This window comes from Anopheles funestus, chromosome 2RL, assembly GCF_943734845.2.
Source record: "Anopheles funestus chromosome 2RL, idAnoFuneDA-416_04, whole genome shotgun sequence".
Classification (NCBI taxonomy): Eukaryota; Metazoa; Arthropoda; class Insecta; order Diptera; family Culicidae; genus Anopheles; species Anopheles funestus.
In genome coordinates, this window is record NC_064598.1 from 43551822 (window position 1) to 43570379 (window position 18558).

Sequence of the window (18558 nt, forward strand, 5' to 3'; positions counted from 1 at the left end):
TAAAAATTGATGAAACTAATGCCACTGCTTGTTTTACCTAACGCTGTTCCAACTGAGTCATTTACGCCACCACCACTATTGTCCACATCGCCCCAAAACGCATCGCGCCCTCACATGTTGCAGCAGCGAGTGCATTCGAGCGTGTTAATCGCGTGGTCTAAAAAAAAGTAAACAACCCAAACCCAAACAACACAACGATTGCACCAACACAACGATCGAGCTAAATTAACCCACGATCGGATTGAAATCGTTTTCTTTTTTATCGCGACTTCTGAATGTGTGGCGCTTAAAAGCGCGGATTGCATCGCACGGTTCTCTCTCGCTCGCGAGACTTCAACAGATGTTGCTACCACTACAGCCATCGGCCATTGCTGGCCATTGCCGTACGGTTGACGTTTTTCGGTGACTGCATATAGACGAAAACGTTTCGCTGTGATGACAGTGTACCAGAGTGCTGACACTGCCAGTCCGCATCGAGGCGTCCCCATTCCGGCGTATCTAGTGCGGCGACTTAAACCCTGAACAGAAAACAATGATGTGATAAGGTGAACGAAACGGTGTGATAGCAGTGCAAATGTTAGTGATATGATGTGCTGCTGAATCAGCTACGGAAAGGTTCCATTTGCTTCAACTGCAAGCAAACCAAAGGGGAAAGAAATATAGAACGCGCACTCCCCCAACAATAGTGATGACATCGGACGAGAACGAAAATGCTGGATCCGATGCAGCGTTCGATCGGATCATGGAATCCATCGGCAATGATGGACCATTTCAGCGACGGTACAACATCATCTTCAACGTGATCGCGGTACTATTTTTCGCCATGTGTGTGGTGAATGTGTTGCTCATACTGGCCGTACCGGATCATAGGTGTAGTATTCCGGCCATGGTCAACGCAACGCACAACGAACGATGGAACGAGTCCGTTTATCCGATGTGAGTAGATGACAAACACGCAGCGGTAACTGCGCCGGTTAGATTAGTATGATCGTATTGTGTATAAATTAGCTAAGATCGTGCAGTCAACGAGAAAGGAGATTTGTGTATTAACACTGTAATAATGCTTGGAAAAAAATTTAGATAAACAATTTTATTTTATTCACTCAAATGATATTTATACTCCATACTCTAATATACTCTAAAAATATTTTTTTTGTTGATTTTTTCCAAAATTAATTAAAAACTTATATCGACTTCATTAGTATACTATTTTTAATCTAAAAAAAAATAAAGTATAAAGTAAAAAGTAAAAAAAGTAAAAAAGAAAAAATATTTGTTCTTCAACTGATAAAACACTAACGAATGTTTTAAATAAACCAAATTACGAGATAGATAAGAATTTAATCCTGCCGGTACTTAAACATATCCGCGGCTCAAAGGAATTGTAATTACGGAGATTAAATCATAGCCGGAGCAATAGAGCTATCTTATCAGTTTTCATCGTGCAGTGCAGTGCCGTCCACGTTTGATGCAATCTTTTGCTCATGATCTGCCAACATAGCAAAAAAAAAATGAGATAAAATTTTATTCTTACAAATAAAAATAGAATATATATATTTTTTTACTTCTGCTACTACTTACAGGGAGTTCAATAGTCGGGGCGATTATGTGCCCAGTTCCTGTCAGATGTACCAACGTCTTTACAACGATGATGTTACCAATTTTAATACAACTCTTCCAAACGAAACAACTACAATCTCCTGCCAGTATGGGTACGACTACGATCGTACGTATTACGATCGCACACCAGTCACGGAACAGGATTGGGTCTGTGAGCGCGAACTCTACGGTACGAATGTGTTCGCCATCGTGCGCGTATCGGAAGTATGTGGAACGTTTATTCTTGGTCAACTGGGCGATCGGTACGTAACGCAAGCGGTAATAGACCTTCACCCTGTAACGCTTTTCCAACATCTTTCCAGCATCGGACGACTTCCAGTGTATCTGTTCAGTATAGTAACGGCAGCAGTGGGACGTGTATTTGCCATCTTTTCCGCCCGCCATTATTGGCTATTTGCGGCCCTAGCGTTTATCGGTAGCTTCTCCACCAACACCTCATTCCAGTCGCCACTAATAATTGCGATGGAAATCTCCAAAGATGCCAACCGTGCGGCTCTCTCACTGTGGCAGCTGGTCGGATGGACGGCGGGCGTTTGTCTTGCACCGTTGATCCTCTGGTGGATGCGTGACTGGACATGGTTCATGCTCGTTACCTCACTGCCCTGTCTGCTGTTCTACTGCTTCCCACGGTACGCTATTGAGTCACCACGATGGCTCGCCAGTCAAGGGCGGTATGGGGCGTGTTTGGCACAGCTGCGCAAAATTGCCACCGTCAATGGGAAACCATTCGAGATGAGCGAGGAACAGCTGAAGCTGTTAATACCACTTCCAGAGCAGGAAAAAACTTACGGCATTGCGTCCCTGTTCAGTGGCTGGCATATGAGTAAGCTGACCTGTCTGCTGCTTCTCAGCTGGATCTGTAACACCATACCAACGTTCACACTGTTCCTGCTCAGCCTTCAGATGGGTGGCAATCCGTTTCTGAACAACTTCTGGCAGGGTGCCGTCGAGCTACCGGCCTATCTGCTCGGTCAACTCTGCTGCGATCGACTTGGACGACGATTCACCAATAGTGGTGCATTTCTGGCCGCAACCATCGCGTGCTTGCCGGTAGTACTATTAATCCACCGTCCTGGAACGGAACTGTACGTGACCATGCTTGCGATTGTGGTGAAATTTTTCGTATGCATCACCTATTTCGCACTGTATCTTCAATCCGTGGAGCTATATCCAACGTCCCTCCGGCAGACCGGTACCTCGTTCGGTATCATCGTGTCGAACGTTTTCGGTGCCGTTGGACCGTATATCGTTTACCTCGGTACTAGCCGCGACCTTCGGTTGCCGTTCGTCGCGATGGGATTGATTATGTTTGTCGGTGCACTCAGTGCCATCTTTCTACCCGAAACGCTACACCAAAAGCTACCGGAAACGATGGACGAGGGTCGCCAGTTTGGACGTGATCAACGGTTCTGGTCCATCCCGAAACGTCCGCGTACCGTCGCTAGCGAACGTCCACACGAAACGGAACTGCAGGAGCTACAAAAGCTAAACCAACCTGCCTCGTAATAATGTCCACCACGTCACACAAATTCCGGCCCAAGTTGAATCGTGTACTTTCATCAACTGTTGGTCTGTTGTACAGCGCGTCCCTAGAGGCAACGGTGTCCAAAGATGAAGTCCGCTGGAAACGTCACGTGCCCGTTTGCCCAAGTTGCCCGCCAACGGAACGGAAGGCAAAGGTCGGAACAAAATTTGCGCGAAAAATATTTTATTGTTACTTTCAGGTTTTTTTTTTCTATAATAAGGCACCCAACTCCCAACGGAACCACGACCACAGGAATGGAAAATTGTGTTCTGGTGTTCTCGTGGGTTCCGTGAAGCGACAGGAAGAGGCGTGAAGGACAAGAGATAAAAAAACATACACAGCTTGCAACAGTATGATCGTGAAAAGTAAAAAAAAAAAACAAACGGCTTTTCGTACGTAGTGACTCAACACATCGGACAGCGTTGTACCATGATGAAGACGCTTGGAATGCTTTTCAAGTTTTCCCCTAGCTGGATGTGTTCTCTCGCACCAGCCGGTTGCACCGGAGGGTTGGGAGTGATAACGAAAAAAAACACTCCTATACACCAGCAACATAACAACAGACTTTGAATAATTTACATTCCACACGAGCGAAAACCCGAAACATTTCGCTGGCCGCGAAAAAACACCAAAACAACAGTGCGCACTGTGCTTGCTGCCCCCCCCGGTTCAAGCACGGGATTTAACTAAACGTTAACTCATCCATGGGACGTGACCAGGAACTGATCTGATCCAGGTTTTTCGCGTTCCCATACCTGTAGAAATACTGGAGCATCAAAATCACATTCTGCTGAAAAGAGAAAGCTTTAGCAAAAGCGCACGACAAACCCGGGACAGATCGGACGACGCGTTGCAGTCGCGTGTGTTGCAACACAGCAGCATGGCAGACAGCAAATAAATAGCAACAAGGATAAAAGTCCAAACGGACAGCCAAAGCTGGCGGTTGCAATGTGTTTCGTTGCTATTAATGTTACCGGAGGATCGCATCCGGAACGCAACAAAATTGATTTTTTTATTTTGGGGAGCTTTCCATATGGAAACTAGGAAACATCTTAAGAGTTGTTTCTAGCAAGAAAATGGAAAGGAATTTTCCTACCTCGTACATTTGTTGATCCCCCATTTTTTAATCGTTTTACAGTTACATATCTCTACTCAATGTTTTTGTATAATGGCAGTGAAGTTATTCATTCGGATCGTTGGTTTGAAAAGGCTCTACACAATGAGTAATTTTATTCAAAAACCAAAAACTTTTATCAACAATCATGGTACCCTGTTAGACAGTATTATTTGTACAAATAGTGGAAATAAATTATAATAATTTTACTATATGCGCTACATTGTGAAAAGCTCAAAATAAATTTTCAAGCTCGTTTAAATTGATATAAACTTATCTAGCAAATGTTTCAATATCACAAAGTTCAAGCTCGAACCTTTAGATTACACCTATTCGCATTACTTCATATCGAATGTGGACCATTTACCTGCACGCAACAGCTAACCCACATCGCGAATTACAAATGCATTCTGAGGTGCATTAGCAAACCATTCGTACAGTACGTATCGTGCAAGTTCCGCCTGGGGGTTCGTTGATATAATTCTTTTAATAAAATACGTATCTTGCTTCTGCTCCATATAATCCGCCTGGGAGATCGTACCGGGTGCAACCAGTGCAGTGCCAACGGTTTCAATGAGAATGAAGCGCCCGAAGAACATGACCATTATTTCCGGTTGCACGGCGGGAAAGCTCTGATGCAACCTAACGGGTAGCCATACCGAACGAGGGTGGGCGAGAACAACAAAAAAAACAAGAACTAACGCTAGTAGTGCAATTCCCAAAAAAAGGAACTGTCCTTCGGTGCATATTGCAATGTGGCGCTAGTGCGGGAAGTGCAACACATTTTAGTACACTTTTTCTTGTTACTTTGGTTTGGCGGATGGAAAGTTGTTATTCATCATTTAGACGAGATATGAACAGCTTTTATCGCAAGTACAGCTCTCATTCAATTTGGATTATGCTGATTGGCTACCAAGCAAATAAACAAGCGAGAACTGGTTGAGCATTAGCCAACGAGGTTCCAGGATATACCTAGAAAGTTCCTCAAAAGTACTGAATTTTATATCAAGCTGATTTGCACTATAAACACAGATAAAGAAGTGCTTGGAACTGAAGGAAATTAAAAACTAATAAACAAAACAAATAAGAACTAAAAGAATTAATATAACACCCAAAAAACACAGGAACCAATAAGAAAAGGAACGAAGAAAACAAAATGAAAGAAAGTAATGATATAGAATAAAAAAAAACAAGAACGACAGCAACAAAAAGTGATAAAAGGAACATAATCAGTAATACGAAACAAAAGTAAATAAAAGCAAATAAAAGTAACAAATTAACAAATAGAAACAATTGAACGGAAAGGAGTATGGGGCAATGAAAATATCTAAACAGAACGAATTTCTGATCGTTCTGTTCAGAAAAAAGGATTAATAAGACAGATAGGAAAAATCTAGTACATTTTGGTTTATTTAAAGTCACATTTTGATAAAGATTTGTAACACACACAACTCTTCAAAAATTCACTCCCATCATCATTGCGCGATGGTCTATAATCGACTAATTTAATTTTCTTTCTCGTTGTTTGCATATTGATCATTGGGGATTTCCTTCCCCCTGCAAAGCCATTACAATCAATTAGAACAAATTAACCTCATGTGAACTTCGTCCAAATAGAGTTCGGATGGAATTAAAAGGAAAATACCACAAACCTTTCACGATCATCCTTTATTGAAGCGAACTGTGTTTGATTGGAACATAATCGCAATATTATATGCAAATAGGTGGACATGCGGTGGGGCATCTTTTCACTTCATAGTTGGCATTACGGTTATTTCATCAATCTGTGGAAAAGAATAAACAACGACCACATGTAACCTTCATGCGATATAGAATAGCAACCGGTTTGAAATTAATTCAAGCATCAAACCACAAACTCAAAATCGACCATGGCATTCGGTAATTCGATACCTTCGTCTACCGATCCATGCAACAATGCGCACAGCAACAACGAGCGATTTATATTGCGTTTGTCTCTAAGGTATAACGTTAGACTTTACTTACACGAACTTCTGGAGGAGTTTCCAGACAGTGTATGATGCTGGCGGTAATATCCTTGACCTGCAGCTTTGGAAGCCGTTCCGCTAGCGCTGACTCAAATACCTTGATCATATCGGTCTCCACCATGCCCGGATGGACACTCTGTCGAAACGCAAAAACGAGCAAATTTATCCAACAACTCTTTTGAATATTATCCACTAATTAAAACCCTTCCGGCTTACCGTCACTTTGATGGGCATCTTTAAGAAGTTTAACTCTTGTCGCAAAACTTCCGTTAGCCCGACTAGTGCATATTTGGAAGCAGGATACACACCGAACAGTGGCACCGAAACGTCGGGAATACGCTGACCCAACATGCTGTTGAGCACAACGATATGACCGTAAGCTTCCCTAGCCTTCATGTCCTTCACTACCTCCCGAATAAAAATACACGTGGCCAACACGTTCACGTTAAACGTGTCCCGAAAATCGGACGTTTCACTTTCTGAAATTGCACGAATGATTTAATTTCGCTGACTCAGGACTCGTTTGCCCCATTGTCCCCGTAACTTACGAGTAATAAATTGATAACGATAGATTCCTGCATTGTTGATCAGTACATCCACACCACCAAACTCACGGCGTATCCAGTTTAACGTTTCCATTATTTCCGACTCATTGCTCACGTCACACTTTTTGGCGTAGATCTTACCCGTACCGGTAACTTTGGTAGAGAACATTGTAATCAGCTCAGCACGCCGAGCGATCCCTACGACGATCATACCCGAGTTGGCTAGAGCAAGTGCCACATCCTGCCCGATACCCGCACTAGCGCCTGTAACTAGGGCCACTTTACCAATCCACTTTTCCATCGTAGCAAAAGCTTGGTCTAACACTATCCAAAGATCAAGCACAACTGATGCGGGTTCTCGGTGATACGGCTGACTTAAGTAAGGCTTCACATCGATCGGATGATGAGGGAGAGCATTGGGAAAGGGATTAACTTAAGCATACGAATGTGCACGAGAAACACGTGCTCGTGTTTTGCATAAAAAGTTTAAACGAAGTCAAAAAGATTGTTAAAAATCGTTGATTTGTTCATATATTAACAAAGATATACTTATTCAACTATTTGTTTAAAATTTTCGTACAACAAGCATGTACGAAAACTGCAGCTCAACATTTTGTTATACTGTTATACGAACAATGGTGATTCACACATGGCGCATATTTGAAAACAGGGGGTATTTGGAGCACATATTGAATCCCACTACACTTTCTTGGCATAGGTTATTGTTTAAATATAAAGCAATAGCAATGATCGATACATTTTTAAATTATAAACAGCATCTCGTGGGGCCAAAATTGCATCCATTTAGAATGCAACATGGAATGCATTCCACTGTCATACGTTCTAAACGCTTTTCAGGCAGTCGAAACACACCAAACGTCATATCGAAGAAAACAGGAAAAACGTCAGTTCAATCAAAATGTAAACAAAACATAGTACAACATACGCGTTCAGAAAGTTAAAAATTACAATATTATCTTAATTTTGAAGCAGTAAATAGCTATTAAGCTGCCCCGCTGCGTTTATCCAGGGTTCGTGCATATTCCTGCAACAAAAAGAAAACAAAAAGTTCACCACAAAATGGTTCATTAACAAAACCCGAATAGCACTTTAAGCTGTTACATCGCGCCCAGCATTTCCATCAAATGGATGTTGCAAAATATATCTAGTACAACAAATTTCCGTTTTGTGATTGCCACCCCCTTTATGTGTTAACGCTTCAAGCAAACCGTCCTCCTTTGGCTGCATTCGATCCCACCCTTTAATATCCTGCATCTTTCATGGCATTAAATGTGAAAGTTAAGCCAACTAAAAATCGTTCCACGTACGGGAGAGGTAAATGCACACAATTTGTTTCGTCAACAAACATAACATGCTTTCTTTGTTTGCAGACCCTACCATATACGATTATGCGAATAGTTCAAAATGTTCCAATCGAGCATCTAAGATCAGCAACAAGATAACGCTAGCCGAGATCGCACTAGAAACGGAACCATTAGGTGAAGATCCCGAACAAATCAGTGGGTCAGGATGGACGGAAAATAAGTGTCTTGTCGAAGGTGCACCACAGGTAGTCGCATACAATGACTATCACATTGATGTGTGGTTCCTGGTGTCGGAATTTATTCGCCCGGAAGACGTTTGCCGCTTTGCACTGATTTGTCGCAAAACGGCAGAGGTTGTTCAGAGTGGCCGGTTCTGGACGCAACTGTACCGATCGTACTACGATCAATCCATCGATATGCCGGCACGCTTTCAACCGGACAGCATGGTACGGTTGCGTGGTCTTCGTTCGGCCGTCATACGATCGCTGTACTATCTGTACCCACCGTTTGTGGAGCGCCTGACGATGTTATCAAACCGACATCAGTACCGCGTTATCGGACGGCAGCTACTTACCACTTGGCACAAGCGTACAAAGAACTGCTGGACGTACTGTTTTCGGCTAAAAACACGATTAGCGCCTGGCAGTCGTCCTGCGCGATCAGCGCAGCTACAACGCGAGAAAAAGTCACTCGCGTTTCTGCAGGATATCTTCATGAATCCGGAGGAAGGATGTCAGATATTGATGGTAAGGTGATTGAATTTTAATTAAATTATACTTAGTCTTAATTTTCCCTCTTGTTGTTTTCTTTTTCAGATAACGACCGATTTTCTCAAAGTGATACCGATGTACAACGAGACGTTGTTTGTGAAAAACATTGTTCAAACCCTTTCCCAGAGCATGATGCGCTACAAGATTAGTCTCGAGCTGGCGAACTACTGCGGTAAACGGATAGACGAGCTTGTGTTCGATCCTGTACGCAACGTTAGCGTGCTTGATTGGTGGACACCGGAATATTATACCGAAATCGGCAGTTCGCTGCAAGAGGAATCATCCCTCGCGGAATCCGAATGGGCAGATGACTCGGACTGGGATAACTGAGAAGATTCCTTCGAAGAAATAATGTTCCAACTAGCGCTTTTTGATTTGTTGTGGTCATAGTTTAATATGTTTTGAATGGAATATATACAGGACTGTGACCCTTGGATGGTCACACGTGACTATGTGAAGCCCGTCTCAATTTGTTTTGTGTTGTTACAGCTCCTGCAGCAGCATACCGACGACAAGCACGTTGATACTATTGCCCAGCAGACGATAACGTTGCTTATTTGTAACGCTATCCGGAAAGCTGAATTGTTCCGGAAAGCTCATCAATCGAGCCACTTCTCCCGGAGTAAAATATCGCACGCGAAGTTCCTGCAGCAGAGCTAACTTCCGATCGTCATCTTCAACACTCATTGCGCGGGAATAAATTTTGTCAAATTCCTCCTTCGATAGGGGACAGAATACGGAACCGGTCCCTTCCGCGTAGTGTGTATATGCTTTCGTGAAACACATAGAATTGGTTGATTCCGGCGTACAAACGTCCATCAGTGGAAGATGTTTTAATAGCGCTGCACTTTTCAATGCATACGGTTCCGGCTCCGGTAAGTGCTGTTCCACTACTGTTCCTATACTAGTTTGCTGGGCACCGTGGTCACCCTGTTGTTGAACAATAATTTCTTCACTTTTCCATTTAAATTCAGTTCCCTTACGTTTCGCGACACAATAGTACCGGTGTCTAGTGTTGGGCACACCAAATTGATGCGGTGATAAAATGTATTCCTGGTAATGGAAACCTGCCTCCTCCAAACGGGTTTTATACATTTGGCATGCTTGTGATTTTTCAAATCCTTTAACATTTTCCATCAAAATGAAGCGTACTAGCGGTATCTTATCTAGCAGATCGCAAATGTGCCGAAACGGATCGGACCGATGATCATTGATATCGTTGAATTTCCCATTCCTTGTGAACGGTTGGCATGGCGGTGACATTAGTATTGTGTTAACATTTAGTTTGGTAATTTTCGCTCCACTCAGGCTGAGTATGTTTCCATTGCGGACTGTTTTTTCGCCAAAGTTATGGCTGTAAACTGCGTTTGCGATTGGATTCACGTCGATCGCTGATTCGATGGTAAAAGCTTTGCTGGCGTCTATGAAAACAAGTAAGAAAATTAGGCTCAACTGCGAAGGAACCCTGCTATGAAGTACTTACGCTCCAATGCCATTCGCATTCCACCAATGCCACTGAAAAGTTCCAACACTCGGCATGTATTTTCTTTCGTATCTTCCATGGTTTTGCAAGCGTGGAAATTGAATTGTTTTTTTTCCTTCCGATCAAAACAAACATCCACGCGCTGTCAGCCAAACTGACAGTTAGCATTCCTCAGTTTGACATTTTACGCCACGATTTGTTGTTGTTCGTAAACCGCGGTGTGCTCATTTGCGTGTTCCGTATTGTTGCGCCGGAAAAACAATGTCCAATTCACATCTATTTCTTAAATCTGGTTTCCCACGAGCGCCACTGCAGAATGGAATCGGTCGTTATGTGTGCCAGCTGCAGCGTATCACCCTGAAGTACTGTAAAACCAGCGGTTCCAGCAAAGGAATGCGCGAGTTTCTCGAGCAAGAACTCGTCGATTTCAGCCGCTCCAATCCGGGTGTAGTGGTGTACGTAAAGCCCCGGCGTCACCGGACGGCCGTAATGTCGGCCGAATTTTTAAACGGAGAGCGAACATGGATAAACTGCCGCAACAATACGCGTGAGGAAATATCCAAATGGATCCAGGTGCTGAAACAATCGAACGGTAGGGCGGAAGAGATGCGCTTACGTAAACACTGGCATACGGACGTGCCGAGTGTGCAGGGTGCCTGGACACCGTTCACCCATCGTCATCCGTCGACGAATGTAACAGACTTCCCTAGCAAGCAGTTGTCGAAACTAAAGGAGGACGAACCGAGTGCCACAGAGAAACTATTCGAGCTGTATATGGCGCAAAGGAATACATCAGCCAAGAGCGGGTCACCGACGACGCCAGAAGAAACTAAATAAGAAACTGTTTTCTTGAATTACTTTAAACAATAAACAATTAGTAGTAGTAAAATGTACGATCTTCGTTTAGAGTTCTTGTTTTGTTAATGATCCGGCATAATTGAGCAGAGCTAGGTCGACCCACTTTTTGGTTGGTTTGTATGATATCAACCATAACGATTCGACAAAGCTGATGAGGAAACAGAAAAGCATTTTTTTTTTGTAACAAAGTTTTTAAAGAAACATGTTTGCAAAGTTACATCTCCAAATCTTTTGCGCAAAAACGCAACCAAGATGCAACTGTTTCAAGAAACGTCAAGTATTGTTTTTTTTTTCATTGTTGTCAAATCGCCTATTTACAACTCCCAAAGATCACTAATGTCAATATCAGCTGTGTTCGCGTCACAACAAAGTGAGTGCAAAAATTGCAGAGTGATTAGAAATCCCATGATAAGGGTGCTTACATTTCGTCGATTATTTGTGTACGTAGCAGCGTAAAGAACTTTAGAAACCATATGTTTTCCAAATCAAGCACAATGGATACGGGTAAAATGTGTGCAGACACGGCTCACCCATTCCTTCTTTGCTAATCTAACTGCTTGCATTGCTCCCGCACAGGCCGCCGTACGGAGGGCGATGGTATGGAAAATGAGGAACTAGCTGGATCATTCACGGCAAAGCGATCGTCCGCGTCATCCACTGCGTCATCTACACTGATACCATCGGGCGACATCAAACTGCCAGCCAACTTTTCCATCGAACGACTACTGCCACACTCAGGATCGAACCCAGTGTACCGACCGACCGAACTCGTTACCAGCGGAAACACCTCACTGTCAGCGATTGTGCCACGGGGAAAAGTGTTCAATTTGGTGCCCCGTCTTGTATCACCCGGTGGACGACCGAAGCTGTCCACGATGCATCACAAAGAGCCCAAGTTTGTTCCGTTCGAACCGTACAAAGGTGCCGTCACGCCGATCATACCCGGTCGCAACAACATACCGGGTGGAGGATCGCGCGTCAAGCTTACCAACCGTAACAACCTGGATCTGAGCGTACTCGTTTCGCAGATGTCTACCATCACCGATAAGGAACTGCGCACCAAAGACTCCCCCTCGTCGGAAGACGAAGAAAAACTGCGGTACGAGAAAGAGTTGGCAGAGCTGCGCAAAGAGCGAGACTATTTTCAGGGACAGTTAAAATTTCAAGCCCAAGTAAATGCGGAATTGAAGAATCTGCTGGTGGCCGCCGTTGGTGAAGACTTGCAGACGAAGGTGAACGTGCTGACCGAGGACAAACTGCACCTAGCGCGCAAGCTGCTGAACTCGGCCGAAAATCTATCATCGCACACGGAACAGATCGAGTTCCTTGCCGGTCAGAGTGAGGTATGGCGCAGTAAGTTTCTCGCCAGCAGCCTAATGGTGGAGGAATTGGCCCGCTGGAAAGCGAGCCTGCTGCAGCGGAATGGACTGTTGCTAACTTCGAACAAAGAGCAGCTCGAGGTCATTTCCAAAGCGCGCGAAATGATCATCGACGTACTGAAACATTTACGCTTCCTAGCCAATGCGAAAGATCCGCTACAGCTGCAATCGGCCAACGTGCTCGATCTGGCGTCCGAGTGCGTTAACATATCGCAACAGCTGGCCCTACAGCACTCCGCCCTAGGAATGCCCAACAATTTGGATGGGTTAAAAGCGCTGGAAAGTATGACAGATGCGGAGAAGCTGGCCGTGCAGGCACTGCAAAACTCACACCAATCGTTAATACCGACGGACGAAGCATTTAGAGCGATCGTTGGCCAAGCATTTCCCTCCATTCATTCGCTCAAGCAACAATCGGACGCATCGTTGCTATCGATGAGCTCAGATTTTGAAGTAATAACCAAACCAGACCACGATACGTTCGGCGAGGATACGAACTGACTGGCCTCTCGGTGGTTGTGAATGTGTGTGTGTCTTTGTTTTTAACTAGCCTCGACGTTTCAGTGCAATCAAAGCGGGTTCAGCATTCAGAATCTTTTTTATACTAATCCTTAGGACGCTCTATATAGAACAAACAGAGAAGAAAAGGCAATAAATGGAAATTAATCTGTTGGATGGTGTTTTTTTTCTTCGTAAAATTGTCTAAATAAAAGAAAACTGCAAATGTTGGAAGTGATTGATAAAAAAAATATCCTCCCCACTTTTCTCTTGGCGATCGTGGATGGATACGCATGCAGACCACCCTGTGTTTAAGCTCCTTCACCAGCACCAAACATTCCACCGCCTGCTGTATTTCCACTACCATTTATGAAATGACGTTTGCTTATCAACGACGACACAGCAGTCATCGTTGAAAACACTCGACGTCATCCCGGCTTGCTGCGGAAGAAATTAAATCAAGTAGACCTTGCTGCTTAGCTACAAGCACCCGTCGAAACAACACACGCATTGCATAATCGCGTCAACGCGCATCCAACAACTTCAAGCGGAACGTTAGCGAACGAATACGATGGTAAGGCAAGATAGAAAACGTGCTATTTGGATCATAAATATTCGTCTCATTAATTTTAGCTGCGAACGATTGCGGTGCGCACTGGATTAACGCGATCGGCGCACCTGGTTCCAAGTCTTTGCCGTCGCACCATGGCTTCCACACCAGCAGATGGAGATAGCAACAGTTTGATACTGACGGAGGAGGTTGGTAGCAAGGGTGTGATAACGCTGAACCGCCCAAAAGCACTGAACGCCATCAATCTGGAGATGGTGCGGCTCATCTACGATGCCATGAAGAGTTGGGAAAATAGCAAGAGTCTCGTAATCATCAAATCCGTCGGTGAGAAAGCATTCTGTGCCGGTGGTGATGTACGTGCAATCACGGAAACGAGCAATGTGGAGTTGGCAAGGAAGTTTTTCAACACCGAGTATGGGCTGAATGCACTGATTGGCAATTATCGTCCCACCTACATTGCGTTTATCGATGGCATTACGATGGGCGGTGGGGTAGGTTTGTCTGTGCACGGCAAGTATCGGATTGCGACCGAGCGTACCATGTTTGCGATGCCTGAAACGGCTATCGGGCTTTTCCCGGATGTTGGCGGTGGTTACTTTCTGCCACGGCTTGAAGGAAAGTTGGGCCTGTACCTCGGTTTGACCGGGTATCGTTTGAAAGGGCGTGACGTGCACAAGGCGGGTGTTGCGACACACTACGTGGAAAGCAAAAACCTCACCGCACTGGAACAGCAGCTGCTGGCCACAACGAGCGGAGCGGAGGTGGAGAGTGTGCTCGACCGGTTCTCGGAGAAGAAGGATGCCGGGGTAGAGTTTGTGCTGGCCAAGCAGATGAAGCAAATCAACGAGTGTTTCGGTGCACCGACGGTTGAGGGTATTTTTAAGAACTTGGAAAAGGATGGAAGCGAATGGGCACAAGGTACGCTGAAGTTGCTGCACAAGATGTCCCCAACGTCGATGGTAGTGACGCAGAAGCAGCTTGAACTGGGCAGCAAAATGGATCTGAAAACGTGCCTCAAGATGGAATACCGGCTAGCCGTACATCATGTGATTGATAGTGATTTTAAGGAAGGTGTCCGAGCGCTGCTGGTGGATCGCGATCAGAAACCCCGCTGGAATCCGACCACGCTGGGTGAGGTTGATCCGGTACGAGTTGAAAAGTACTTCGGACCGCTGCCAGATGGAAGCGAATTGCAGCTCGAAGACGATGGACCGAAAGCGTCTTTGTAAAGAGAAATTCCCCCAATGAACAATGGGAAGATCAGGGCGGTTCTGCAGTCACGTCCGAACTGTTCCAAAAGTGCATTTACTAGCAGATAAGATGAAAGCCAATTACAGCAAAGCTGTGTTGTGTTGTGTGGTGTGTGTTGTTTCCTATTGTGTATAGACTGGGGCAACTTATTCCGTTAACCGGAAAGACAAGAATAAAGTAAACAATTTACAGTAACACATGTTTTAAAACCCGATCTTGTTTAATGATTGTTTTTGTTTCGTTCTGTTTCGGATTCTATATATCGTACCGGTGCGTAAGGGACAGTTAGAAACATAACGTAAAAAATGTTCGATTCATCCATTTCATGTTTTTTTTCTTCTTCATTTCGTTTCCCAATAGTTTTTTTTTGCTGTTGCGATCAGTTCAATCCCGTTCTGTTTCTTTGCCCGCTGGAGGCAACTTTTCTTGTATGATCAGTTTGTCACAAGTATGCATTTGCAAGTTTAGCAGCAATGTAAATGGGTTTACCATGCGCAGCAATAAAGTACAGTGTGCTAAGAATGCGCCACATTTGTTCCCCCACGGGGAGAGGGGGAGATAGTTTGTCTTTTATCGAGTGCACTGCTGCTGGAAATGATTGATACGTTCGTTGAGTGAATGAATGGAATAACTATTTATGTGCCTTATTGCAAGCCGTTCGGGGCGTGTAATTTACAATAGAAAAGAACTCGTAACGTAAGAAAGAAAAGGAAAACACTGAACTGCCCGATGTCCGGTAAGATCAGAAAAAGCTACATTGAGATGTCGTTTGGAGCAAGGAACAGTGAGCAAATTGTATGTATTTAAATAAAGAATCATGGAACGATGGATCATTTGTGTTTCGCCTGGTCTATTTGGAGGATGGATAGCAAACGCGGGAATGCTTCCGGTTCTTTTCTTTTGTTCGCCAAGCGTACGCTATTTAACTGATATTTAAAACTTCTCTGATGCTATGATCGTGGGCACGCGCGTGTGTGTGTGTGTTTGATTGGACACGTGCTCTCTTTTGCTAACATTGGCAACCAGGAATCCAGTCTGGCAAATGCACAATTCATTCGATATCACTGCACTTTTCCCGCACACACACACATCGACCACAATTGCACACGGGATTCCACTCCAATTTCCGTCCAGCGACCGTTCCGTATCTTATTGATTTCAATTAATTTGTTTGCGTATGCGTATGTAAAGTAATAAGACTTTCGGCTTTTGTTTTGTGTATTGTGTTTTCCTTGCGTTCTTCTTTTCACTGACGATGCCCCGTCCCTCCCACGAACCCATTGATACCCGAAAGAAGGAAAAAAAAGAATTGCCGCTTTTCAAAGCACCACTATTAATCGATGTACTGGGCTAACCAACGGAACCCTTCGCCGTAACCCTGCCGCTTCAGTACGGAACACATGAACAGCTCGAGCGGGCGACCGGGCAGCTCGGAGCGAGGCACTTTGCCCTTGCCGGTGGTCAACTGATACAGTGCGAAGTAGTTGCGCAGCTCGTCCTCACTCGCCGCGCCAGGTTTGTCGATCTTGTTGCCAAGAATCAGTACCGGACAGTTCGATAGTGCTTCGTCGGTGAGCAGTGAGTCCAGCTCGTTTTTGCTCTCTGTGAAACGGCTCCGGTCCCAGGCATCGATAAGGAACACGATCGCGTCTACTGCTGGGAAGTAATCCTTCCAAACGCGTCTTGCTGCAGGTGCAAAGAAAAAAGTGCCACGTTAGTAGTGCTTTGGTAAGAAACATTCAAATGCGCCCGTGCGTAATACCTTGCGTGTGTCCACCCAGATCGAAGGTTGTGAAACGCATATTTCCTATGGACAATTCTTCCGAAGCTGGCAGGTAAAGTGTATCAAAACGATATCGTTAATAAAGTTGTATTTTTTTCTTTACTAAGGCATAAATGGACGCTTTTCGATCCTAAGTACTCACTTGGATGAAGCGTTGGGACATGCTGTGCTAGTCTGTCGTCCTTCAGCATGTGTAGCAGTGTTGTTTTGCCAGCATTGTCTAGGCCGAGGAAGAGCAATTTACCAGACTTTTTCCATAAACCTACAAAATAGCATTAAAAAATTAAACACGATCAGCAGCGAAACATTTTCGCTGACCCAAATTTGTGATCCCCTTTGCGTCCGGGAACAACATCGACGCAGGGTGACACTTACCTAGGTAACCTAGAACGCCGGTGAACCAGTCCCAGATGAACATTTTGGCAATGTCACACTAGCCTGCTTTTAGCCCTGGTAACGCTCGAACGGATGGGAATCCAAAAATATCTACCACCCCACGCTCGGTGTTCGGCGACGTACGCAAACACAAGCCGTAACGCACAATGCAGGCTGCGATGTTGTCAGTTAGAATAAAAACCATGGAAACGGAGACAAGAACAATTGATTACAAACATTAGCGATCGCTAACGATGACGATGGCGACGGCAACGATGATGATGATGATGATGATTGGGCAGATTTTCGCGGTCACCTAGGCTGCGCAGTATTGCCGTTTGAAGGGAACGGTGTGTGTTTGTGTAAATGTGCGTTTTAAGACCATTGATAAGGTGAATAAATAAAATGACCACACGATAGGGTTACTTTGCATCGATGATGCGTGTATATAATGCGCACGTCGAGTGTATCAGTGTGTACGTGATCATTCCGGGGCTCACTCGGACATGACTTTATGCGTTATACTGTCTCTGAATGAACTTTACCCTTTTTTCCCCCTTTGTGTCCGAACACTCTGTTAATATCGTTAGACTGTTTATTTTTTCACTGCTGCTATCCCTTATGCTTATGGTGTCTGGTGCGCTAATTAGCATCCGCATACCACAGCTCAATCCCGCAGTTCTTATGCCCTAAATTTACTACACCTTAACTCCGCGCTATGGAAGTGCCTTTTCCGTGAAGTTTCTGGCTTTATTGCAGCGTGTATCACACACTTATAAATTGTCACCTTGAACGCGGGTTCCGATTAAACTATGTTAAACACTTGAACTTGAATGGAGGAAGGTATTTTCCTTAATGCTTCAAGATTGTCCTATGTACGTGGAACAGTCGGGCGCCAGGACGACCTCGATCATAAACATCCGACGATTTGGACCCTGTCCATTCGTAACAACGACGCGTCATTAACTTTACAGGTAGCGTAACGCTTGCACATCTAGGTCTGCTTTTTTAAAAACCACGGTCATTTATGGCGCAAGAATTTCCACCAACCGAGAAACTGGCCGTGGATTGATGGGCCAGCACGGTAAGTGAACGTGTCGCTACGGAAAGCTTGCTGGCCAACACATCAACACCATTGGTTGCTGCCGCAGTAGATACTTACCCCTGGGGAAAGTTCACCAACGAACAGGTTGTTCAGTTGGGCTGTAAACCGTTCAACGCGTTGCACGAAATCGTGAAAAAGTGTGATGCGAACACAAAATTGATCACACACAACTTGTGAATTTCACGGCAAACCTCTTCCTTTTTCGCACTCTTTCTTCTCCAGATTTTTCTCTTCTTCTATTTTTGACGTATCAAAACCGTTCGCGTCACCGACCAAGATGCATAGGCAGATGACAGTAAAACTCGATTGTCATTTTTGAATCTTCAGAAAAATATTAATTCAATGGATGA

At 44.5% G+C, this 18558-nt stretch overlaps 7 protein-coding genes across 8 annotated transcripts; 4 read left to right on the forward strand and 3 right to left on the reverse strand.

The window, feature by feature from the left end:
• Window positions 1-302: 302 nt before the first annotated feature.
• Window positions 303-9363, forward strand: LOC125766004 (solute carrier family 22 member 5-like). Its single transcript, XM_049431577.1, has 7 exons — window positions 303-936; window positions 1584-1862; window positions 1923-3122; window positions 6973-7027; window positions 7117-7189; window positions 8202-8881; window positions 8951-9363. The coding sequence occupies exons 1-7, from the start codon at window positions 689-691 to the stop codon at window positions 9233-9235; spliced, it is 2820 nt and encodes a 939-aa protein (XP_049287534.1). The 5' UTR covers window positions 303-688; the 3' UTR covers window positions 9236-9363.
• On the reverse strand, window positions 5913-7175 carry LOC125760576 (farnesol dehydrogenase). The gene is made up of 4 exons (XM_049420835.1): window positions 6814-7175; window positions 6482-6744; window positions 6264-6401; window positions 5913-6043 (listed from the first exon to the last, which is right to left on the reverse strand). Exons 1-4 carry the CDS (start codon window positions 7109-7111, stop codon window positions 6008-6010), a joined length of 735 nt encoding a protein of 244 aa, XP_049276792.1. The 5' UTR covers window positions 7112-7175; the 3' UTR covers window positions 5913-6007.
• A 10-nt stretch (window positions 9364-9373) lies between the features above and the next one.
• LOC125760572 (tRNA (cytosine(38)-C(5))-methyltransferase) lies at window positions 9374-10490 on the reverse strand. The gene is made up of 2 exons (XM_049420830.1): window positions 10389-10490; window positions 9374-10326 (listed from the first exon to the last, which is right to left on the reverse strand). Exons 1-2 carry the CDS (start codon window positions 10465-10467, stop codon window positions 9389-9391), a joined length of 1017 nt encoding a protein of 338 aa, XP_049276787.1. The 5' UTR covers window positions 10468-10490; the 3' UTR covers window positions 9374-9388.
• Window positions 10491-10557: 67 nt separating this feature from the next.
• LOC125760580 (39S ribosomal protein L43, mitochondrial) lies at window positions 10558-11281 on the forward strand. Its single transcript, XM_049420840.1, has one exon. It carries the CDS (start codon window positions 10650-10652, stop codon window positions 11223-11225), a length of 576 nt encoding a protein of 191 aa, XP_049276797.1. The 5' UTR covers window positions 10558-10649; the 3' UTR covers window positions 11226-11281.
• A 124-nt stretch (window positions 11282-11405) lies between these two features.
• Window positions 11406-13300, forward strand: LOC125760565 (golgin-45). Of its 2 annotated transcripts, none has more exons than XM_049420818.1 (2): window positions 11406-11757; window positions 11823-13300. In XM_049420818.1, the coding sequence occupies exon 2, from the start codon at window positions 11846-11848 to the stop codon at window positions 13124-13126; it is 1281 nt and encodes a 426-aa protein (XP_049276775.1). In that variant the 5' UTR covers window positions 11406-11757; window positions 11823-11845; the 3' UTR covers window positions 13127-13300. The 2 variants fall into 2 exon arrangements, with proteins under 2 accessions (XP_049276775.1, XP_049276773.1); XM_049420816.1 differs by having other exon boundaries at window positions 11406-11750.
• An 87-nt stretch (window positions 13301-13387) lies between these two features.
• Window positions 13388-15140, forward strand: LOC125760567 (3-hydroxyisobutyryl-CoA hydrolase, mitochondrial). The gene is made up of 2 exons (XM_049420821.1): window positions 13388-13697; window positions 13757-15140. Exons 1-2 carry the CDS (start codon window positions 13695-13697, stop codon window positions 14921-14923), a joined length of 1170 nt encoding a protein of 389 aa, XP_049276778.1. The 5' UTR covers window positions 13388-13694; the 3' UTR covers window positions 14924-15140.
• A 983-nt stretch (window positions 15141-16123) lies between these two features.
• LOC125760579 (GTP-binding protein SAR1b) lies at window positions 16124-18484 on the reverse strand. The gene is made up of 5 exons (XM_049420839.1): window positions 18266-18484; window positions 17104-17277; window positions 16871-16990; window positions 16708-16773; window positions 16124-16631 (listed from the first exon to the last, which is right to left on the reverse strand). The coding sequence occupies exons 2-5, from the start codon at window positions 17144-17146 to the stop codon at window positions 16279-16281; spliced, it is 582 nt and encodes a 193-aa protein (XP_049276796.1). The 5' UTR covers window positions 17147-17277; window positions 18266-18484; the 3' UTR covers window positions 16124-16278.
• Between the last annotated feature and the right edge of the window lie 74 nt (window positions 18485-18558).